Source organism: Gorilla gorilla, chromosome 11 (genome assembly GCF_029281585.2).
Source record: "Gorilla gorilla gorilla isolate KB3781 chromosome 11, NHGRI_mGorGor1-v2.1_pri, whole genome shotgun sequence".
In the NCBI taxonomy this organism is placed as follows: domain Eukaryota; kingdom Metazoa; phylum Chordata; class Mammalia; order Primates; family Hominidae; genus Gorilla; species Gorilla gorilla.
Genome location: NC_073235.2, coordinates 83,952,468 through 83,978,345, shown reverse-complemented (window position 1 = coordinate 83,978,345; position 25,878 = coordinate 83,952,468). Strand labels below are relative to the sequence as shown.

General features: G+C 36.9%; 1 protein-coding gene across 1 annotated transcript in view; it reads right to left on the bottom strand.

Moving 5' to 3' along the window:
- ITGA4 (integrin subunit alpha 4) overlaps nt 1-25,878 on the bottom strand; it is an 82,848-nt gene that overhangs the window by 29,772 nt on the left and 27,198 nt on the right. Inside the window, exons 10-15 of the mRNA XM_004032913.5 lie at nt 23,999-24,110; nt 14,647-14,741; nt 13,250-13,340; nt 12,646-12,691; nt 12,125-12,279; nt 9,283-9,437 (exon numbers count right to left, since the gene is read on the bottom strand). Of these exons, the coding sequence (XP_004032961.3) occupies nt 9,283-9,437; nt 12,125-12,279; nt 12,646-12,691; nt 13,250-13,340; nt 14,647-14,741; nt 23,999-24,110 (654 nt within the window). The remainder of the gene's footprint in view (nt 1-9,282; nt 9,438-12,124; nt 12,280-12,645; nt 12,692-13,249; nt 13,341-14,646; nt 14,742-23,998; nt 24,111-25,878) is intronic.

The window sequence follows — 25,878 nt, the reverse complement described above, 5'->3', positions numbered from 1 at the left end:
TTCTTTTCATTTGATTACTTGCTAGCCTCATTAAAAAAATTCCACATTATTTTCAAAATTATTTGCTTACACACAGTGAAATAAACAAAAAAAATCTTTGAAAGCATTTATCATTCGATTAAGTAAGCACTTCACTAGATAGTAAAAGTGTCCTAGACTCTCAAGTCTATGAAAACAAAGAGAGTCAGCCCTCTGTACCCATCGGTTCCACATCTGTGGGTTCAGCCACCTTGGATCAAAAACAGTTGGCAAATAATGGATGGTTACATCAGTGCTGAACACGTACAGATTTTTTTCTTGTCATTATTCCCTAACTAATACAGTATAACAAGTATTTACATAGCATTTACATTGTATTACATATTATAAGTAATTTAGAGATGATTTAAAGTATATGAGAGGATTTACAAAGGTTAAGTGCAAATATGGCACAATTTTATATAAGGGACTTGAGGATCCTTGGATTTTTGTATCCAAGTGGGGTCCTTGAATCAATCCCCCATGGATACTGCAGGGCAAATGTATATGAAAATCAGGTAGCATATAAAACACAGTGTCTCTTAGAAAGCAACTGTTCAAGCACTACGCAGACAGAAATGTGATTTTCAAAGGGTACTCAACAAAACAGACTTCTCCTTGTCTAAAAGGGTAAGCTAATAACATTTTACTACTAAAGTAACCTAAGAGGATTTATAACAGAATTCAACTGAGAAACCTAAAGTAAGACATGTCGATGAGAAATCTATAAAATAAGATTTAGACACTGCAAAAATTAAAAGTATAAATGATCTCAGGATATGAGAGAGCAGTTCACATCACCACATATAGCCCACCTACACGGAAACTAGTGGAGAAAATCTATGCAGTTTTTGTTTTTCTTGGTATTAGAATTGTTGCTATACGCAGGAGATAATTTGATGAATTGGTCACAGACTGTGATGTCTTTCATACTAATAATTTAAGGCTCAGTTTTTGACTCTACTTTTCATATGGCTGTTTCAATCTATAAGTTCTTCTCATTTTAAAAAATAGATTCAACAAATTCCCTCTTGACCATTAAAGAGTCTAGTATTTTCACCCAGGCTAGACATATTAACTTAAACCATAATTAAGGTTTATATTATGCTAGATGAGTTCCTCAAGGTAGACCCATGACACTGCAATTGACAGACCTCCTACTAAGTAATGTCAGTGGACCAGGTTTCTATTTATCTATAGACATTTCAGGATTGCAATATGGCTTAAACATTACTGCCCCAAAGCAAATAAGGAATAGATTATTTTCAAAGCTCATCAATTAATAATCCTTAAAAAATAGGGAAAAAATCCCTATCACACAAATTATTGCTGTGTTGCTATATTATTTATATAGTAACTTTTGATAAAAATCAACAACGTAATTTAATAAAGATGACACACACCACATAAAAGACTATATCTATTCTATGTCTTTATGTAATTATAAACAAAAAGGATGTAATCTTTTTTTCTTTTCATTTACAACATTATCAATTTATGTATATAGTGGTTAAAAGCAATAGTGGTCTGAAGGTGAAGAACTGGTGTTCAAATCTGGGGTCCACCACTTATTATCTACATAACATTGGACAAGTTTCTTAATTTGTCTATGGCTTAGTTATGTTATCTGAAAATAGGAATAATAACAATTATGGTGGTTATACCTATACCTTACTGTTGTGATGATTAAATGACATAATGTCCATAAAGCAGACCTGACAAGATTTGTATGTTGCTTCAAATTTCAGGTATATAAGCCAACTAAGAAATTACTAAATTTCGGTTTCCTAGAATAGGAGATTCTGGTGAACATTTGGAAGGAATAAGAAAACTGAACTACTACTGCCAACCATCAACATTAAATAGAAAATTAGTTATAGAACAAGGAATAGAGCTCTATTTATTAAACGGTATTTAGAAGATTTGGAGCCTGAATCAGAGTACTCAAGATCCCTGATTACTTTTCCATTCTTATACAGAGATTCTTTTATTAAATTACTTGGTAAGTGATCATCTCAACATGAAACTTTGACCATATAGGAATGCTACAAATCAAGGCCAAATCCCAAGTTATCGACTTGTGAAAACGGAACAGCTTGAAGCCCTGAGTATTCAAGTAATAGCAAACTTGATTAAAGAATTCCCTAGGTGTAGGAGGAGCTAGACAGCCACTGATTGTCCCTCCACATGTCCACTGTTTTAATTCTTCTCAACAAGCTTACTTTGACCAAATCACATGCTATCTAATTCATACTAATTTCCCACAAGGTCTTCTCTACATCTGTTGTATATTACTTTCATTATCCTAATTAGCTATTAATTACGCTTTTCTTACAATATATAAAATGTACATGCACTCTTGCAAAAACTGTATTTGACAGATATTCACACTTATTTAACCTTAACAGCTCCACCTAAGGACAAAAGCTGTAATATCAAAAATGTCTTGAAGTGATTAATTAAATATTTGGGAGTAAAAAAAGTAGATTTGTTTACATTTTAAAATTTGGATGGGCATGTGCTATCTATATTAAAAATAATGAAGATTCCATGCCACATTTTTATGGACAATTACATAAAATAGGGTGCCCACAAGCATGCAAATTAGCACATGCCTGAAATTACATAACGTCTGTCTTCTTGCTTGACTTTCATGGAAATCTGTATTTCTGGCCAACTTGAGAGCTGAGCAACAGGCCCATGTCCTCCTGTTAACTTGGTGGGGCAAAAAAATTTATAAGATATCACTAAACAAAACATAATGTCAGGAATAAATATTTGAAGATATCTATTCATGGGCCTACTGTGTCCAAGGCGGCTCTAGGGATACAAAACTGAAAGTCAGTACCTGTCACAATCTATGTTCCACAAATCCACATAGACAGTGTGGGGCATGAATATTCTGACAGAGGTATGTCTAAATACAGACGAAGTAGGGCCACCTAATCTACACATAAAAGGGGCTGGGGAGGCTCTTACATAGGAAGATTTTAAGCAAGGAATATGACTAGATTTTGGAAACACCTCTCTGGTGCTAATGCAGGGCTCGGGAAGGAAAAGCTGAGACCAAGACACAGGTTGGTACCTGAACCATCACCATCTTGTATAATTGCAGTCCCTTTATCTAGTAAGTTTGGCTCAAGTGGTAGAGAACAATCAGACATCTAGCACTACAATTTCCTGAGAAAAGACAGCACCCCCAAGACAAATGCCCTAACCATTATACCAATAGAACATTCTCAGATTTTTCTTATAGAATTTTTTAAATAGCACCAAGAACATAGCATCCATAAATTTGTTAAATATTTATTAAGTTTCTGCCTTATGTAATGGATTGTGCTAGCTCTAAGAATATAAATATGCAAAAGATAATATCCTGCCTCAAAGATCTTGCAATCTAATGAAGAATTCACATGTTATAATAATCAATTCACTTCTAGAATACCATAATATTAGTACAGTGATATAGTTTGCTCACACTTAGATTTTCCGCAGAAATGTCTGCATATATGAATCAGTCCATGTGCTATTGTTAAAAAATTTCTTCTTTGGAGTAAATGACATTTCATTAAACTATGTGCATGTATCACTCAACAATATAAGCAAATGAAATAAAAAAATACAAAAAAATATATTTACTCATCAAATACACGTTTGTTTTCCTGAAACTACTATGGAAAAAAGATGAGTTTTAGAAGTCACCTAAAGATTTACATAACAAAATAAACCCATATTTCAGAAATCTAAAATTCGGAAATTTGAGAAATCAAAGAAAAGAATTAACTAATCTACCCAGGTAGATTGATGTCATGATTTTAATAAAACATGTGAAGGCCACTGAATTCACTGGCTCTCAGAATATCTCTGGGGACAGGCATTCTTCGTTCAGCAACTAAGCCAGTATTTCTAGCTTTATTGGAAATGCAGACAAACAGGAAATCTTATTGCTTCTTTTGTCATCCCAATGTAGCATCCTTCTTCTCTTCTCAAATATCAGTGGATATTTTGATGCAGAGATCCATCAAGTTCAACCAAGAGATATCATCTGTCAAAATTTCAAGGGAAGTTTCACTACCATGGCTGCTCTAACATGTCTAAAAACTGCTTCAGGTTACAGTTTGGGTTTCCCTAAATCAAAACTGCTTCAAAATTATCCCTTGTCCTAAGAAATCTCTACAATTTGATGAAGTTGTATATTTAAATAAAGCAAAAACAAAGATTTTCATATACTTACATAAATGGGGAAACATCTTTTCATAGAGGAAAAAACAATGTCTAATAGAAGACGATTTCAATAGATAAAACACAAAGATATAAATGAAATTAACCATTTCCTTTATATTACAGAAATATCATTCTAACTCATTAGCAAAATCTAATAATTGTATGGCTCTGGTGGCAAAAATTAAAGCTTGGCATAATTATAATCAACTAAAATACAAAGGTTTTTTTACAGCAAAAAAAAAAAGACAATTTCTTCCTTCTTTCTTATTTTATGAGGAACAAATTTTGACCAGTTAAGCAAAGTAATCCTGTGTGATACTCTTTTAATTATGATTAGACTTAAGAAAACTGATTCCCCTACTAACCAGATAAATGAAAACATAGCCTCAGAAAAATAACATGCCAGAACAAAAATCTACATGCCAGTGATATAGACCCTTATTAGACTATTAAAAATGCACCTCTAGTCCAAGAAGATCTAGCATAAAACTAAAGAATTGTGATTAAAAGAGAATAATTTTTTAAACATAAGTTTTATATAACCTTAAGATCTGGAGTCTTTTTGACAGCCGAATTCCCTGCCATCAAAGAACGCAATGGATTTTGTAAGTAAATTTAAAGGCTTTCGTTTGCATAAGGTAATCAAAGTATTGTCAGCAAAAATAAAAGCAAAATTCAATCTTTTCCTCACTTTTAGGTCTCCAAGGGCTTTTGTATTTTATAATATCTATGCCATCTTTGCAGCTCGATCCCTTTAACAGTCAATTCCAACAATTTGCTGATTGTCCTGGGATCTCCAATTCAAATTTCTTTCCTGGTCCCTCACCGTCTTGGAGTGCCCCCTCCCCTCCTTAGCCTGCTTCAACTTCACAACTAAAAATATAACCATTCCCTTGTACATTCCCTCCCGCTGCATGCTCCTTGCTTGCTTCACTCTCTTGACCAAACCACAACCCTGGTTAATTGTAACTCTTCATCTACTCCTACAAGATTGAATGTGACTGGGAAAAAAAACACAAGCACACAGGCTACACTCAGTTTATGACAATAAGTGCAAGTGGTCCCAAACACCATCTGACAACCATCCTGTATTTTGTTACTCTCACATTCTCCTAGAAGACTATTTCACATCTTCCCAAACTCCAAATGCCACTTCCTCCATCCCTACTCCAGTTGATGAGTTTGCTTCTTAGTTCACTGAGATTATTAAAGCAATCAGACGAGAACTTCTATAGTCCCCATCACCACATCTACCCAGCATCTGCAAGCACATACTCAGATGAATCATGCACATGCCTATCTAGAACCAACCCTTTCACTTGCACATTTAATCCTTCCCTTTTTGCCTTCAAGAATTTAGTTCCAGCTCTTCTCCCCTGTCACATATATCCCAAGTTTTTCACTCTATTGCAGCATGCCTATCAGCATAAAAACATGCTAATACTTCTGTCTTAAAAGACAAAACCCCAGAAAACTCTTCACTCCAGTTCAGCTACTGACCCCCAGCTCCATTTCTTTGGTCACCTTTGGAGCAAAACTTTTTGAAAGAATAACCTATAACGCTTCCGATTCCTTTCCTTCCCCCCGTTCCCCCACTAATGTCTGAAATGCTGTTGTCACCACCACCAACAGCCTCTGCATTATAAATCCAATGTTGAGTTTTCAGCCCTCATCTTATTCGATCAAGCTGCAGTATAGAAAACATCATCATGCTTTTCCCTTTTTTCACTTCACTTCCAGGATGCCACACTGTTGATTTTCTTCCTTTCTTACTGATTGGACCTTCTTATCTCCTCTGTGGGCCTCTTTTTGCCAACCTCTTCATGTTGTAGCAGCCCAGAGTACAGATGGTGGCCCTCTTCTGATCTCAGCCATCTTAATACGGCTTTAAATACCATCTATATGCCAAAGATATATTAAGTTACCTTTCCTGTTCTCTGCCTGTCCTCAACTCAAGATGAGTATGTACAAAGCCTTAGTTGATATTTACATTTAAAATAGGTCTCTCTAGCTAAGCAGGCCCACGACTGAACTCTAGAATTTTCCACTCAAAAGGTGTTCTCCTGCAATATTGTCTCAATTGATGAAAACTACATTTCCTAGTGGCTCAGGCTAAAGACCCTGGAGTCATCACAGAGCCTCTTTCTCAGATGCCAGACATCCAGTCTCTCAGCAAATCGTAAATTGGATGTCAGCAAATTGACTTCAACTACTTCTTACCATATCCACTGCCACCACTTTTGTTGGAACCATCTCTCACCTGTGTTACCACAGTAGCCTCTTCTCCATGTGTCGACTCTTGATCTCCTACTCTATTCACAACACAGCAGCTAGAGTGTTCCTTTGTATACGTATGTTAGATCATGTGACTTCTCTGCCAAAATGCTGTTATAGATCCCCCTTTCTCTCAGAGAAAAAGCCACAGGTTCTATATAATCTCTTATTCCACCATTCTTCCCTTTGCTTACATTTCTAGCCATCCTTGCCTCCCCATTGTTCTTTAAAATAACCAGGTACATTCTTGAGGCCTTTTGACTCAGCTTTTCTCGCTGGAATACTCTTCTCCTGAACCAGCTGTTCTCAAAGTATGGGTCCTCTGGGAACTTTGCAGAAATGCACATTCTCAGCCCTTACTGCAGACCTACTAAATCAGGGATTCTAGATGGGGGCCAGCAATTTGTGTTTTCAGAAGCCCTACAGGTGTTGTTCCTATTACACCCTAAAACTAAGAACAACTGCCCTAGATATCTACATGGGTAACTTCCTCACTTTCTTCACGTCTTTGCTCAGATGTCACTTTCTGAATGAAGCCTACTCTGAGTATCCTATTTAAAATTCTCCACTTCACTCCTTCTGCAGCACTGCACATTTCTGTACTCTGCCCTCCTTTTTCCTTTATCACCTGTATCTTCCAAAATACTATAAAATGTATATTTTTATATTATTTTTTCTCACCCCAGTAGACTATAAGCTCCATGAGGGTAGTGATGTTTTTATGTTTTATTCACTGGTATATACAGAATTTGACACAATGCGGGTACTCAATAAATACCTATCAAATTAATGGAGTGAATGGCCAGTAGGGACATCTACACAAGTAAAGCATGTCCAACCAACAGACAGGCAGGGAGTCCTCTGACAAGTGGGGGTTGTGGGCCCCAGTACATAATTAACAAGTGTCACTTCATTTCATTGTAAGGAATGCAGAGATAAAATAGATACATATGTTAACACTCCCACTCCTGGTACCATGGTACCAGATGCCTTTTATGGAACACAGGAGCAACCCAGGCATCCCAACCGCTATGCGTCTTCTTTTCTAGGAAGATGGAAGAATTCAGGTTGCTGTCTTATGCTTTCAGACTGTAGAAACTTAAGAGTGTTAATGTTTCCTAATGCCTTGGGCTATTACCCTGGTGGAGGTGGGAAAGTACAATCATTACATTCCTATACCTTCTTAAGTAACAGCTACAGCTCCTTGACAGAACTCAAGTTCAGGGTAGCTGCAACTGTGGTTCTTGTCTTCTGTGTGGGTTTGTTACAAAGGAGAGGGTTGGAGTAACTTTTTGCCTTTCTATATACGAGTTTTAAAAGTGTTCCAAACACAAGCAAGGTAACTTAGGAAGAGAAAAAGATACTGAAGAAACGAGCATTTCTTAAAAAGTCCCTGCCATGTACAATGCCAGCAGTAAGTGCTATCATTTAATATTTGCAATATGGTACAAAGGCAATGGCTGAATCCTGCTACCATCAAAACCATGGTAACACTACAAATATACATGCAACAAAACACTTACCTCTGCTAATCATTTCTGCTACAAATTTACTCTGAAAAAGCTGTACAATTTTGATGATCCCTTATTTATAGGAACGATGCCAAGAAACACAGGACTAAATAAACCAGATCACTTTTACAAATTTAACACAATGTGTTTCTTTGTGAACATCTAATGTTGGCCCTTTTATTGCCTTTAAAATGATTTCAATATTTGTCTCTACAATTGACTAAGGTAAGTAAAACGACATCTATGAAGCATGAAAAAAAGAACCTCTTTAATTCCTACCATATAAATGATGGTGACATTAATATTCCATACTTTTGGCTCTGAACCATCTAATAGGTTTATTCTAGTACAACAATAAAAACTGTTAAGGGAAATGAGGAAATAGCATGGGGATTATTGCTCTTAGCATTTAATAGCATATTAGAGTCTTGATGCTTGCTTGCATTTGCTTGGAATAAGTATCTAAGGGAAAATTAAGCCCTCAGCTGAAGCTACTATTTGAAATCCCAGAAAGGGCTCCTGGGAATAGTTTGGTTTTTTGTGACAATAGATTTTCTGATGAAGTACACCGTTCCCTAATGAAAAAGACCTGGCACAGCTTCATATGATAAAATTTGACCAATGTGAGGGGTGCGATGATCTGTTTGGAAATGAGTGTTTTAATAAAAGAAACATGAAATCGGCTGTGCTTTGGCAGGACATACCCCAAACCATCATGAGAGCTATCATCCTGGCCCACAGATGATCTCCACCATGCTACAACTGTGTGAGTTCCCACTGACATCACTGACAAAGCTGGCACGGAAACAAAGACATAATCCAAAAGCAGTCATGTTGGATTCTGCTTCGCTGGAGTCGTATGAAAAACAAACTAACTTCCCCGCCTCCCCCGACCCACCCCAAAAAACGTACCACGGAATAGATTTGAGGCTCAGTTGAGCTACTGAAGATGTATATTTCTAGGCAAGTAGATAAAGAGGGATAGGAGAAATGAAGTTTTAGAAAGGAAAAGGCAAGTGTTTTCAAATGATGAGGTCAAATGTGATAAATGTGAAAAAGGATGATACAATAAGAGGACTCTGAATTACTTGGGTTGAGATTGTCTCATACCTTAACTGGAGCAACAGGTCATAGTTCAGGAGGGTTAACAGTTGCTTTTATCTATATTTTATAAAAAGATACCAATACAATAAGTTGCTCTCTATCAACAACATTGAAGTTCACATATTCATTAATAAAAAATAGCTTACATTACCCGCATAAATGCTTGATGTGTTCTACAGTTAGCTACTCTGCTGGACACTTGTATGCTTCCTGTAATCACGTCGGAAGTTCCATTAGAAGAAAAATAGAATCTTGGTGGAGACTCTGCCTTTCTGTTCACATCCAAACTCATGTTATAAAACAAAACTGCAAAAATATAGAGAATTGCAATTAATCTAATTACTGAAATACATCTATTGTTATTTTTGAAGTGATAATAGTTAAAGTTATATGGACTCTGGAAATAATATCTGGAATTCTCTTTATTAAACAGCTTTTTAAAGACTAACCTGAAATATGAAAGAGGGAACAATTAAAAATACAAATTTTAAAAATTGCTTTCATAAAGATTTATGAACTTTCCTCTAGGTTTCTATTAACAACATTAAAATCTTTAGTTATTTAATCTTTACATAAAAATTTCAAAAATATAAAAATTGTTGCTAATAAAAGTCTTGCATAATGTTTCATGTTCCTTTTTTTCTCAGAACATTGACTAAGGAAGTATAGACACAGCACTTTGCTCAAATGTCACGTGGAATAATTCTATCTTATGTGGTTATATGACTAATTTTATATATGACTTTTTTATATTTTAGATTTGTTTCTGATTTGAAGGCTTTTTTTTATACATGAAGTGAACACATGATTAAGTCAAATCTATATATATATATGGTTTTCTTAAAAATGTGATCTTTCCAGTCTTATGCCCTGATTATCTGTCCTTCCTCTGTGTGTTATTGGTTTCTAGTTTGACCTTCCAGTGTTAATTTGTGCAATTTTTAAAAAATTCTCTCAATAAATATTCTAGCAGTTTGGTAGGGTTTATTTCAAATCTGAAATAGTAAATATTCATCTGCTCATGAAGATCTCCAAATTTGGAAAAAAAAAAAAAAAGGAAAAAAGAAAAAAATTAACAAAAATGTCCAAGCCAGATCTCACCAAGAAAGTGAGAACCATTTCATGAATCTAAATGGGTTCTTTGCCATGCAAGCTAAATCTAATAGTCTGCTGAGGTGTCACTCACTACATAGAGGCAATAATTCATAAGTGATAGTTTAAAGAATTTATGTAATTCTTGACATGTTCATTTGTATTTTAGGAGTAACTTACACTTCTAGAAGAATTTTACCTACTTTTTTCAAGGAAACATAAGCACAAAATCTATATTACTCATTACACATTTCAAATAAATCCTTCAATCATCTTTTTAGTTGGAAAATAATGAAGTCCAAGCCAATTGGATTTCAAAATTATAATAACTGAGATTCAATACCTCAGAGAAATAGCACTGCAATGGATATAGCTGTCTACAAGTTCATTGCCCTGAGTTCAGAAAAAAAGTAAATGAAAAAGGTGAAAAATAATCCACTATTAGTAAGAGTTAAAATGTCCTGGTTTTATTAAACATGCTTGCCATGTGAATTATTTCTCCTGGGAGTCATTTTATGGTAATTATAAGGTTTCTCCAATAATGTGATGATTATTTATGTGTTTCATATGTTTGTCTTCAACTATTTTTAAAAATATCTGGTCACAATGGAATTGTTAGTAGATGAAACACTGGTTTTATGTAAAAGGAAAGAGCCTCATCTACTCAATGTGTGTCTTTCAGATTATCCTTCAGCTTGTCTGTGTTAATGTGTAATTTACTCTGTGGTCAGGCTCTCAAATTGCCATTTTCCAATCAATAACTAGATGAAGGCTTGCCCACCCTCTTATTACTGTAGCTCTGGCCATGACTTTTCCAGGACACTATTAAAAATGAGTCTGATCTAAAGCAGAGATACCAGGCTCATTGTGTACCTTTCAGGTACAGGCTCATTGTGTACCTAATGCATACTAAGACCTCTATTACATATCCATGGCATTATTTAATAAGTATGTGGGCCCTTCATGATGTTTAGATAACAGCAGCCTGCAGGGTCATGAATACAATAAACTCTTGACAGGTCCTAATAGGGGATCATAAACGTTGTGAATTATTAATCTCTAAATGATATGCCCAGATATGTTCTTCTCCTACCACAGGCTCATTTCACTAGTAGTTATTCTTATATTAGCCTAAATAAAACATAATTAGGAACATTAATCTGCTAGCAAAAATACTTATAAAGTCATATATACATGATTTGGGATTCCCCACCACAATTTTGGATGAGCTATATCAATGATACTTTCTCCAGAGCAGATAATTGAGAGTTGTCTATACACAGGGAAATAGGTAATGGTTCTTAGGAGCTTGTAGTCGCAGTAAATTATTAACAAGCGTATTATTTATAGAAATCAGAATCAAGTCTAGCTTCTTCAATTTTTTTAATATTTATTTTTGTGGTTATTATTTTTTTGAGACAGGGTCTCATTCCATTGCCCGGGCTGGAATGCAGTGGTGTGATGACAGCTTGCTGTAGCCTGGACCTCCTGGGCTCAAGCCTCAGCCTCCTCAAGTGCTGGGATTATAGACATGAGCTACCATGCCTGGCTTTCCCAATTATTGACATTGGATAAAATGTCAATTTTATCCAATGTCAAGAAGAAAGAGATTTCACAGGTTAAGCTCAGTTGGTTTACCTTAAACTAATATAGCAAGTGATACTATGTCCTTTGCTTCTCATAATCTCTAAACAACTACAGCCTTCTAATGTGCCCAACTCATTGGTTAGAACAACGCAAGAATCTGGAAGATGGAGAGGAAAAGCATGCATCAGGTAGCTTCTCTCCCCTGCTCTAAAGAAGATCTCCGTGGTGAAAACCGGTGAGGGCCCCAAGCAGGATTGTGGGATTAATGAATGAACCGCACCCCATCAAGCATTAATATTGTAGGGCATACCCACCAATGTAACCTGGAACTTCCTTGCCCTTATATGAGAAACAAAGTGTTAGATCCATGCACACAGAAGGCCATCCATTTTCAACACAGTCAAATTTCGTTCTATTTACTGACTCAGGGTGGCTTAAAGAAGCGTCAACAATTACTACAGGTCTTGTCCTGAGAAGGAAATAAAAGTAGCAATGTTAATTGCAGAATTATTTTTCCTTAAGAAGAGAAATGCGTTTGTTTTTTCAGTTTACATTCACCAAGTAATTTCATGAGTCTTATTATGTGTGTACATACTAATTACATTTCTGTGCACAGGGCAAAATAACTTTTTATTTAAATGTCTAAAAATATTGACTTTGATGATTTAATTATATCTCTGTAAGGTGAAAAAAATACCCTAAAATTCAATAATTAAGCTTCAGAATACCAAAAGAGTATCATGAGGTCACTACCACTGCTGATTTTAAACACCGCCTCCCTTCATTTTACAATTAAACCAAATTGCAATTAAGCAGTGAAATATATCAGTCTTACCTTAGCAAGACAGCAGAATCAGACCGAAAAGCACCAACTGCTACATCTGGAGGATAAAAAACAACACAGATTAATGATCATCATTAGTCAAAGAGAATTATTTTTCAGCCATAAATACTTAACTACGTATCACCTTTGACTACCTAAAACACTATTTATAGAAAATTAGAGAATATATGCTAACATCTTACGATTCTTTCCACTTTTCTCTGAATCTATTCATGTACAGCATTCATCCCACTATGATGTATCATAAACTTTATGACAAAAACAAGTTTACTAAAACAAAATTCAATTTTTGGACTAGAAACATTCACTCAAATTTTTCTAAATAAAAATTTTCTTTCTTTTCCTCATATATTTGATTTTCATGAGTGCTTTCATGTTTTCAAAAACACAGACTATAACATTGTGTAATTAGCACTGTTAAGCTGAGGAATTACTTGATCATTTTAGGAATGAATTAAGGAGAACTTTAAAAACGAAGAAAAAAAATTATCAGTAAGATGAAGTCTTTCATACCAGTTTTATGTACTTCACTATAAAGCAGTTTCTATGATAGAGCTTATTCCAATTTATAAATTATGATAAACTAATTACTCACCTACATAGCCATTATTATCTGCATCAATTTGTCCTGATATAGACTGTCCAAACATACTTAACGATTTGCTGATCTGAAGTCCTTCAATTCTCTGAAAAATAGGAAAGTTGAGTGGGAAGTAGTTTTTGAATACTAATATACCAGAGAAGCAATGATTTAGCTAAATAATGAGCTTTCCCAGGCATGCCTTGGCACATCTACTAACAAAGCTGCATTTTAGTTAAATCAAATACTTCCAAGGGTGACAAAATTTTTCCAGCTTGAAATGAACAGGTGACATTTGTGACTAAAAAAATTTACTTTGCGAGCAAAGGGAAAATCATGCTGTACAGATTTTCTGAAATAGTCCTGACTCCCTCTCAAGTCTTTTTAGAGTGGGGGTCTCACTATGGCACCTGGGCTGGCCTTGAACTCCTGGGTTCAAGCAGTCTTCCCAGCTCAGCCTCCTGAGTAGCTGAGATTACAGGTGTGTACCACCATGTCTGGCCTCCTTAGGTCTCTTCAGGCTCTCTATTTACTTCCTTGCCCAACATGAATAACTAAATAAGAATTTGTAAAACAAGATGCCTATAATCACTTAGTGGAGCCTATGATTGAGGATTTTGATAAAAGCTGACTTTTCAACAAGAACAACCCTAGCCAGATATGTACTTTCTATTCCACATATCTAATTTCATGTTCACATACAGTTTTATAAACATTAAGCTGATATTCGTACTAAGAAAATTAGTATTTTTTTACTAGACAAATACATTTCTTTTATGTCAATTACAGAGAACCACTTGCTCATTTTTGCCCAATCAAAAATAACTGTGCCAGCTAATATTTCCATGCAAATATCAAAGGAAAAACTTTTCTTCTCTGCATATGAATGTCATTTTTTTTCTAGGCACTGAAATGCCATGATTTTTCAACATACAAAAGTGAAGTCAGAGTAAGATCCTGATACATTATTAAAGTGCTATCATCTTACTACTCAACAGTGAAAAAAACCCAGAGAATCATATGTGTGTTTGATCTCCCTGTGCAATCTTCACAAAATATGGGGCTCTAGCCACAAGGCCAAGACACAGTTAATAAAATCCAAATGGGCATATTTTAGAATCATATGGATATTACCTCAGAATACAATTTAATGAAATACAAAGAGAAATCTTTAATGGGCTATAGACAAGCTAGGGTGGAAATGAACTACAACTCTTATTTATGGAGAAAGGGAGTTTGAAGAGTTATTAATCCCTTAAAATAAGATCATTTGCCACTATAAGTAAACGGTGAAATAAAGTGTTAAGTATTTGAAAGAGGAAATTAAGAAAAATAAGTCCACATAAACCCTGGAAGTTTTAAGGATATGCATTATAACCAATGCTTCTTTTGGAAATAGAATAGTACCTTACCTGTGAGAAGGTTGACGAGATCCCATCTGCACGGCCATTGTAAATATAAATAGCACCTTGCAAGTCATCTTCTTGTGGAGCTCCGATAGCAACATCTATCCAATAATTTAAACAATGGAAAAATAAATTCTTGATACAAAGAATGCAACTTCGAAAACTAACCTTATGAACCTTAATTCATATCACATAAGAAAACTCTCTTTTATGAAAAATAACAGTCTTCTCAGACAGAAAAAAATAAAATACTATCATCATCATATACAGGATTGCACACAATAGTTTGCACATGGAAGAAAGCAGAGTGGAAGCATCTGAGAGGCAGTGTAACAAAATGATTAGAGCGCGGGCTCTACAGCCAGACCACTGGGGTCTGATCCAAGCTCTGCCACTGGGCACTGCCACACTAGGCTGGGCCCATCTCTTAATCTGTGTTTCAACTCCCTCACCTATATAATGGGATCATAATAAAAACCACTCTCAGCATAAAAGGATATAACCTATGTAAAGTGCTTAGAGCAGTGCCTCGCATGTAATAACCTCATAATCTATGAATATTTGATCATAAGAATTTTTATTTTGGGAGTCTAGACTTACCTTATTTGCAAAATGACTTTTAAATTAATTCCTATTCCAATGAAAATGATTAAGGTATCTGTTAGAGATATCTGCACACACAGACACACAGGATTTCAGAAAAAGGATTTATTCTGTAAAATAATGATTATATCACCTTTCTGTATTATTGATAATTATGTCAGACTATGATACCAAGGGAAAAAAGATCTGATCAACTAATATAAGAAAACCTGAGTAAATGACATGGTTGCTTAAGTGCTATAAATATATAGCACAAAGGAGAAAAATAATATTCTACAGTTGCAAGAGCATTTCATTATTTTACCAAGTATTGTCTATTTATGCATATATTTACTTATATGCAATGGTTTATTTAATAGAAACCTAAAGTAGTTTGTCTTCATGATATTACTTATTACCATCAAATTGAAAACCATTTTATCAACTATAGTGGTAATTTTTGGCTACTATTTCAATGAGGATAAAAATATCTTTGATATATAACTCCATGCTAAACAATGTAAAATTTTAAAAATGCAAAAGCTTTTCTATTTTCAGTTAAAAAGAAACAGTAGACACCTATATTTACTTTGTTTAGACATACTAAGGCTAGCCTCTTTTGACTTGTACAAAGTTTTTCAAACTTTCATATACAAATATGCCCACTCATTTATTCATTCATCGGACAGCTAGTGAGCACCTACTATATTCCAGGCAATTGCCAGGAGCTGGCAAAACAGGGCAGTATCACAATAGGAAACTCATTGTCTAGTAGGGAGGAAAGGCAAGTAAGAATAGACTAATAACACAGCATATGAGGAGGAAGTGGTGGAAATTAGAAAAGGCTTCTCATAGAAGATGATGCCCAAGATGAGATTAAAGTATCCATAGGTCATAGACAGGTGAAGAAAAGGGGAAATGCAATTTAGAGGCAGGGAAAAGCCTGTGCAAGGGCAGGGAAGCAATAGGCAGCATGGCACATGTGAAGAATGGCAATTGGTTTGGAATAACTGGAGTCAGATTTGTGCAGAATATATACATACAGGAACAGAGGAGCAGGAATGGTAAGGAAGAGAAAGAGGAGGAGGAGGAGAAGAGGGATGTGAGAAGAAGGAGTGGGGAAAAGTATTTTATAGCCATTGAAGGGAAGACAGCAATTTATTTAATCAGGGCTGGGTTTATACTTCCACCACTGTGGTTAAATCTCTAGAATTTGCTGTATATTGATTCTTCATAACACATGAAAAAAATAACAAGCCTTGGTAGTGAAGTGGTTGATGTAATTCTTACAGTACCTGTTATTAACAAGAGTGATCTAGATTAAGGCAAATATTTAGGAAAAATACAGATGAGCCTTTTCAGCCAAAATATTAAAAAGGCCCAGATAAATTTTTTTCCATACAGAGGACACTTGGGTGTATTCAATCTCTGGCTATCACATATATAGATTCAGACTCTTCCTGGATTACGCTTGGATCTGTTGTATAATAAAGTTCTAGCTATCATTATTCAAATAAGAAAGATATGTTTTGAAATATATACAATAAATGTTTTCCAAGACTATGCAACTTAATTTGGGACACAATATACAGAACATAGGTATTTAATGATTGCTTTTACTTCTTATCTGAACATTTTATTTCATTCTTTTAGTATAAATCAAAATTATTAGTATGTCAGCCAACACTTATACTATGTTTACAATGTAGGCACTGTGATATGGACTTTGTGCAGATTCACCCAAGTAACTCTCACAACCACCATATTAAATAAATACTCTGACTCTAACTTTACAGATGAGGAAACTGAGGCACAAGGTATAACCTGCTCAAGGTGACAGAGCCAGGATGTTGTGGACCTGGGATTTAAACCCTGCAGCCTGGTTCCAGATCCTGTGCTATTCACATGCTCTATAAACTCATTAACAACAGAGGTCATACCCCCAAATTTCCCTTCCTAATACCAATTCCTGTTCTGTGTCAAAGAGGTTCTCTCTCTCTCTCTCACACACACACATACACACACAGACTCACACACACACACACGAATACTATTCAGCCATAAAAAAAAAAAAAATGAAATCATGTATTCTGCAGCAACAGGGAGGGAACTGGTGGGGGATGTCATTATCTTAAATGAAACCAGCCAGGCACAGAAAGTAAAATAACACATGCTCTTACTCATAAATCGGTGCTTTAAAAATGTGTTCACGTGGATGTATAAAGCAGAATTAAAGGAGGAGACCACCCCTCATATTGACTTATGCCCAATTTCTGCCTCCGAAGAAAGAAAAAGTAAAAACTAAAAGGCAGAAATGAAATCCACAAGCAGACAGCCTGGCCCCACACCCTGGGCCTGGTAGTTATAGATCGACCCCGACCTAATCGGTTATGTTATCTATAGATGACAGACATTGTATAGAAAAGCACTGTGAAAATCCCTATCCTGTTTTGTTCCGATCTAATTACCGGTGCATGCAGCCCCCAGTCACGTATCTCCTGCTTGCTCAATCAATCACGACCCCCTCACGCGCACCCCCTTAGAGTTGTGAGCCCTTAAAAGGGACAGAATTGCTCACTTGGGGAGCTCGGCTCTTGAGACAGGAGTCTTGCCGATGCCCCCCACCAAATAAATCCCTTCCTTCTTTAACTCGGCGTCTGAAGAGTTTTGTCTGTGGCTCGTCCTGCTACATTTTGATAGACAATGAAGACTCAGAAGGGAAAGAGGTTGTGGGGGGTGGATGATGAGAAATTACTTAATGGGTAAAAATGTATGTTATTTGGATGATGGATACCCACAAGCTCTGACTTGATCGCTATGTAATCGATGCATGTAACAAAATTTCACTTGTACCCTATAAACAAATAAAACAGAAGTGCTCACTTAATGATTTGACGATATATCAATATTTCAGGTGCACACAAAATAATAGTACTGCTTGTAATTTACAATTGTAGAACTTGTTATGGTTCTGCTCTAAAAATATTCAAACATACAGTCTAAAAGTCAGATAATAAGGCTCAAGGTGAAAAAAGAAACTAAACCGACAAATAGTGGTCTTGTCAAGTCTATTTTACATATGAAATAAAAAATGTGATCTGCTGTTGGTCATGTCAGGTATATTAGTCTGTCTGACCAATTTTTTCATGCTTTTGATGAGTTTTACGGTAAATTTTTGCCAAATCAATTGGTCATCTTTTTAGAAAATGGCTTGTGTTGCTTTTCTAAGGACACAGGAAATAGAGTCTGATTTTTTTTTCCATTTGAGAACAATTGAAAAGTGATATGACAAATGCCAAGATAACTTAGGTTTGCTATGCAAAGTACCACAAAAATTTGCATAATAAAAAGACATTAAGTGTGATTTGCATCCAATATTGGAGTCTCTTTCTTCATAATCCTACACTTCTTGCCATGAACACAAAGTATCTTTACCCATCCACCCCAGAGAAATAAAATAAGAGAAGATGGGGCAAAGTAATAAAGAAACACATAAAGAAAAATAACTTGTAAATTCCTGCTGCCTCATGCAGGCAGACATGGTGGAATGGAATAAAAGACCTCAGCCAAGAACTAGGACACACTGGCCCTGTTTCCACATCAGCAATGGTCTTGCTAATATCTAAAATATAGAAAACGCCTACTCATGGGCAAAATAGAAGATAAAATTAGAACTGGAGGGCTGGGTGCAGTGGCTCATGCCTGTAATCCCAGCACTTTTGGAGGCCAAGGCGGGTGGATCACAAGGTCAGGAGATAGAGACCATCCTGGTTAACACAGTGAAACCCTGTCTCTACTAAAAACACAAAAAAATTAGCTGGGGTGGTGGCAGGTGCCTGTAGTCCCAGGTACTCGGGAGGCTGAGGCAGGAGAATGGCGTGAACCCGGGAGTCAGAGCTTGCAGTGAGCCCAGATCATGCCACTGCACTCTGGCCTGGGTGACACAGCAAGACTCCATCTGAAAAAAAAAATAAAATAAAAAAAGAACTGGACCAAGTAGAAAAAGATATACGGCATTATAAACAGTCACTGAAGTGTTAATGTAGCCACTAAATGTAAATATGTGGTGAATTATAAATGACATTATAAATAGCACAAAAATATGCAGTAATATTTTTAAAAATCACTTGCAGGAGGAGCCAAGACGGCTGAATAGGAACAGCTCCAGTCTACAGCTCCCAGCGTGAGCTACGCAGAAGACGGGTGATTTCTGCATTTCCATCTGAGGTACCGGGTTCATCTCACTAGGGAGTGCCAGACAGTGGGCGCAAGTCAGTGGGTGCGTGCACTGTGCACGAGCCAAAGCAGGGCGAGGCATTGCCTCACTTGGGAAGCGCAAGGGGTCAGGGAGTTCCCTTTCTGAGTCAAAGAAAGGGGTGACAGACGGCACCTGGAAAATCCAGTCACTCCCACCCGAATACTGCGCTTTTCCGACGGGCTTAAAAAATGGCGCACCACGAGATTATATCCCGCACCTGGCTCAGAGGGTCCTACGCCCACGGAGTCTCACTGATTGCTAGCACAGCAGTCTGAGATCAAACTGCAAGGCGGCAGCAAGGCTGGGGGAGGGGCGCCCGCCATTGCCCAGGCTTGATTAGGTAAACAAAGCAGCCGGGAAGCTCGAACTGGGTGGAGCCCACCACAGCTCAAGGAGGCCTGCCTGCCTCCGTAGGCTCCACCTCTGGGGGCAGGGCACAGACAAACAAAAAGACAGCAGTAACCTCTGCAGACTTAAATGTCCCTGTCTGACAGCTTTGAAGAGAGCAGTGGTTCTCCCAGCATGCAGCTGGAGATCTGAGAATGGGCAGACTGCCTCCTCAAGTGGGTCCCTGACCCCTGACCCCCGAGCAGCCTAACTGGGAGGCACCCCCCAGCAGGGGCACACTGACACCTCACACTGCAGGGTACTCCAACAGACCTGCAGCTGAGGGTCCCCTCTGTTAGAAGGAAAACTAACAAACAGAAAGGACATCCACACCAAAAACCCATCTGTATATCACCATCATCAAAGACCAAAAGTAGATAAAACCACAAAGATGGGGGAAAAACAGAACAGAAAAACTGGAAACTCTAAAAAGCAGAGTGCCTCTCCTCCTCCAAAGGAACGTACTTCCTCACCAGCAATGGAACAAAGCTGGATGGAGAATGACTTTGATGAGCTGAGAGAAGAAGGCTTCAGACAATCAAATTACTCTGAGCTACGGGAGGACATTCAAACCAAAGGCAAAGAAGTTGAAAACTTTGAAAAAAATTTAGAAGAATGTATAACTAGAATGACCAATACAGAGAAATGCTTAAAGGAGCTGATGGAGCTGAAAACCAAGGCTCGAGAACTACGTGAAGAATGCAGAAGCCTCAGGAGCCGATGCGATCAACTGGAAGAAAGGGTATCAGCAATGGATGATGAAATGAATGAAATGAAGCGAGAAGGGAAGTTTAGAGAAAAAAGAATAAAAAGAAATGAGCAAAGCCTCCAAGAAATATGGGACTATGTGAAAAGACCAAATCTACGTCTGATTGGTGTACCTGAAAGTGAAGGGGAGAATGGAACCCACTTGGAAAATGCTCTGCAGGATATTATCTAGGAGAACTTCCCCAATCTAGCAAGGCAGACCAACGTTCAGATTCAGGAAATACAGAGAACGCCACAAAGATACTCCTCAAGAAGAGCAACTCCAAGACACATAATTGTCAGATTCACTACAGTTGAAATGAAGGAAAAAATGTTAAGGGCAGCCAGAGAGAAAGGTCGGGTTACCCTCAAAGGGAAGCCCATCAGACTAACAGTGGATCTCTCAGCAGAAACCCTACAAGCCAGAAGAGAGTGGGGGCCAATATTCAACATTCTTAAAAGAATTTTCAACCCAGAATTTCATATCCAGCCAAACTAAGCTTCATAAGTGAAGGAGAAATAAAATCCTTTACAGACAAGCAAATGCTGAGAGATTTTGTCACCACCAGGCTTGCCTTACAAGAGCTCCTGAAGGAAGCACTAAACATGGAAAGGAACAACTGGTACCAGCCGCTACAAAATCATGCCAAAATGTAAAGACCATCGAGACTAGGAAGAAACTGCATCAACTAATGAGCAAAATAACCAGCTAACATCATAATGACAGGATCAAATTCACACATAACAATATTAACTTTAAATGTAAATGGACTAAATGCTCCAATTAAAAGACACAGACTGGCAAATTGGATAAAGAGTCAAGACCCATCAGTGTGCTGTATTCAGGAAACCCATCTCACATGCAGAGACACACATAGGCTCAAAATAAAAGGATGGAGGAAGATCTACCAAGCCAATGGAAAACAAAAAAAGGCAGGGGTTGCAATCCTAGTCTCTGATAAAACAGACTTTAAACCAACAAACATCAAAAGAGACAAAGAAGGCCATTACATAATGGTAAAGGGATCAATTCAACAAGAAGAGCTAACTATCCTAAATATATATGCACCCAATACAGGAGCACCAAGATTCATAAAGCAAGTCCTGAGTGACCTACAAAGAGACTTAGACTCCCACACATTAATAATGGGAGACTTTAACACCCCACTGTCAACATTAGACAGATCAACGAGACAGAAAGTCAACAAGGATACCCAGGAATTGAACTCAGCTCTGCACCAAGCGGACCTAATAGACATCTACAGAACTCTCCACCCCAAATCAACAGAATATACATTTTTTTCAGCACCACACCACACCTATTCCAAAATTGACCACATACTGGGAAGTAAAGCTCTCCTCAGCAAATGTAAAACAACAGAAACAATCTCTCAGACCACAGTGCTTTTCTATACAATGTCTGTCATCTATAGATAACATAACCGATTAGGTTGGGGTCGATCTATAACTACCAGGCCCAGGGTGTGGGGCCAGGCTGTCTGCTTGTGGATTTCATTTCTGCCTTTTAGTTTTTACTAAAAGTAAGGCTTATGTTTTCAAGTATTAATTTTATTTTCTACTTGATGGTAGAGCTATAAAAAAGGGTGCCACTATTTTCTTCATTTTCATTTATTATGGCACATATTCTGTACCTGGTATGGTACAGCTGACCCAAAATAAATGTTCAATAAATATCACAGAATTGCTGGCTACTTATGAGATGTAACATCAAGCATAATAAAATTTTATTTTTTGTTTTTAATCAAACCAGGCTTGTAATAAAAAGATAAATAACAATTTCTTTTTGCTATACATTAAAACTGCACACTTCTGAATGGAGAGATCAGTTATCAGTGAATTGCTTTTCTATGACACTGGATGGCTGCATAGGAGCAACGCTGACCTGAATTTATACAAACTCTCGGGAGATGTGAACTCAATGTGACGAGCGACAGCAGCAGTGGCCAATACAGGAATGCAAACCAGGTGTCCCGCCCCCTTTCTAGGAACGGCATAAAATACATGATCCCTCTTACAGCTCCAATTAAACAAAACAGCCACGACACCTTCCCTCACCCCTGTCCGGGATGAGGTTATTTATGAAAATGAGCCAGTGCCCAACCTGGGGTCCTGGGGGGGTAAGGGAAGAAGGGGAAGCTAGTGATGGGTGGGGTACAGAGAGGCTCCCATTCATTCATGTTTTTTTAAAAAATTATGTGTAATCATAATAACTAAAAGTATATACACATATTTTTTCTTTCAGTTTTAAAATAGTAAACAAAAAATCCAGAACAGTAATACTTGTATAACAAGTTACACTATTTTACGTTTAAGAAGGTTCACTGGAAGCATGTATTCAATAACTGACTTTTTATGTAGAATAATGCATTTTATATATTTAAAGTAGATTGTGGTATCTAGGTACAAGAAGACATTAAGGAGATGAGAATTTATAGTACCCCAGCACTTTAATCTCTGAGAAAGCTTTAGCCTAAAATTACCGTATACTAATTGCCAATGGCCTTATCAAGAAGACAATTATGAACCCTAAAAATAAGTATCAAATACTTATGTGCTGAACTCCATGAAATTGCACACTCTCCTCTTAAACCTATTCATCATTTTATGCACAGTTTTAACAGACTCAGTTACTTACCACTTAGAACTAGATTGATAAAAGCAAATTTTTAACAGGGAATGCTAGTAGATGCAGGGATTTCAACAACAGGACTGACATCTGTGGCGATATGCACAGTTACCACACTACCATCTATTCAATTAGTAAAAAACTTCAATATCAGTGGGTAAACAGCCACTGTCCCCAGGCCTCCCAGTGGCCTGCTCAGAATCTCTTCTCGAATTCCCCAGATCCTCCCACAACATAGCTATAGGGAATGCCTGGCAGAGTAGGGGCTTCCAGAACCCTGCTCCAGCTCTGCAGCCAGCCTCTGTTGGGTTTGGTCAGTGTCTTTATTGTACTGATAGTTAAATACCGTGGTCCAATGAGTCTACGATAACACATTTCCTGCCCATATTTTATTATTTCTGAAATCAGGATCTTCCTTAACAGAAAAATGGCGGGTGTAACAGCTTAATAGGTAGCTTTTAGGGACACATAAATAATAATGCAGTTTCTAATCAATGGTGCCTTAGAATCACTGAAATAAGGTATTTTGAATATCATCCATTATTAACAGTGGTAAAGATCAATGGGTGACAATTGAGGAGAAGTCATATATAACACTAAAGAAAAGAAAAAACTTAGCATGCCATTCTGGCTCCATCTTCTATAGGAAGGTAAACAATACAAAATTTTATTCATATTTTCTTCCATAAACCATTTTAAAAGCAGAAATCAAGCACCAATTTGATAATTTTAATTACCTTCAAAGCCATCATTGTCAATGTCGCCAAGATTAACTATAGATTCCCCAAATCTTGCAGCATATTTGTCACTTCCAACGAGGTTTGTTTCCATTGCATTCATTACTGCTCCCTAGATAGAAAGGGAGAGAAAACGTGTCATTATAACACTCCCTGACAACTTTACACGATTTACTGTTGTAATTGGATATGGATTTTTTCTAATGTGTCAAACAAGTTGGACAAACTACAGACTGAGCTTTAGTACACACATCTCAGTTCAATTCAATAAATATTTATTGAGTCTGTCAACACATAATAGTATGATTAGACCTCAGAGGACATAAAAAATTGTCAAACTCATGATCTCTAGCTTTGAAAATCCAATAAATCATTTTGATAATTCAATTTAGCAAATATTTATTGAGCCTCTACTAAAGACAACACACTGTGCAAAGAGCGAAAAGGTGAAAAGGGGCAAGGCAGTGTGTGCACAAAACACATTCCCTTTCTTCAATAAGCCCACAGTTATAGGGAAGGCTTAGCACAAGCATATAAATGACTGAGAAGTAGAAACTGCTTTACAATATCGAGATGCAAAAAAAAAAAAATCTAATTATAACAGAAGAGATTTCATAAAGGAAATGGCATGCCAGAAGGCTATTGAAGGATAAGCATAATTTTGATATACAGAGAAAACTAGCAGCAAAACAAATTCCAAAGAATTTGGCTCTAATGAATGGTATGTATAATGAATGAGACAAAAATGTCAGATTGCAGTCTTATAGTGTAGCGTCTTGATTGTCGAGGAAAATTTACTCTTAATTTAGGGAATAATACTAAACACTGAAGGTTTCTGAGTTGAGGAGTGACATGATTGAAGGTGGCCTTTGGAACCAGCAGCAGTGGAGCATAGATTAGTCAACTGATAACTAGGAAGGAGGAAGATGAGTTACTACAATAAGACATTCAATAATGTAATAATTAGCTGTTGCAATAACAGCTACCAGTTCTCTTCTCAAACTTTGATCATGTCAGTCTTTTGTATTAAAAAGAAAAAAAGGCCATGTCCTTTATTCTTCTCAAATTTACTTGGCACCTCTTAAGCATACACACGCTCTTTGTCAAGTGTCTTCACTTGTGAATTTTCCAATAGAAAAATTCTGATTTTTGTCTTTCTCAAACACTACTTCCTCTGTAAAAGCTTCTTGACCCAAAGGGAATCACTTCTTCCACTATGTATGTATTTATAATGTGCCATGTACCATGTTGTAGTCAATTGTTTACTCCCATTGGTGTCTTCACAAAGATCCTGAAGTCCCGGGGTCAGCTCTAAGATTATTAGCTCTTTTTATAGTCCTGGTTACATTTCAGATACTCACTAAATGTCATTTATTTTATTTTAAATGAACTAAGATGACTGGGAATCATCTTTATAAATATAATCACTGACACTGAAGCAGTGAATGATTGATTCAAAGGAGTCAGGGATAAAACAGCTTGGCTCCTGGGCAAATGTCTAAATTAAGGAGTGGAAGGGTGAAAAGGCTCCAGGGAGAACAGACAAGGTATAGACTTAAGACAATGCAATGGCTCTGAAGTTCTGGAAGGAGAGTTTCAATAGGAAGAGGTGATCACTCTTCTTCAAGTATTCCCTAGTCACAGACAGTGGTGACTGAGAGTTCGCTAGGAACCCCTGAGAGCTATTTTAGTACAAGTAGGTAGAAGCCAGTCACTCAAGTATCATTCTTTCTTGAGTTCATTCAAAAACAATTTCACCTACTTGTCTAGGACTCTTCCAAGCCCTGATGAAACCACGGTAAACAAGACAGACAATCTCTCTCCACAAGGCATCTATACTACAGTAGAAGAACAGACAATACCAAATCAAATCAATGTAA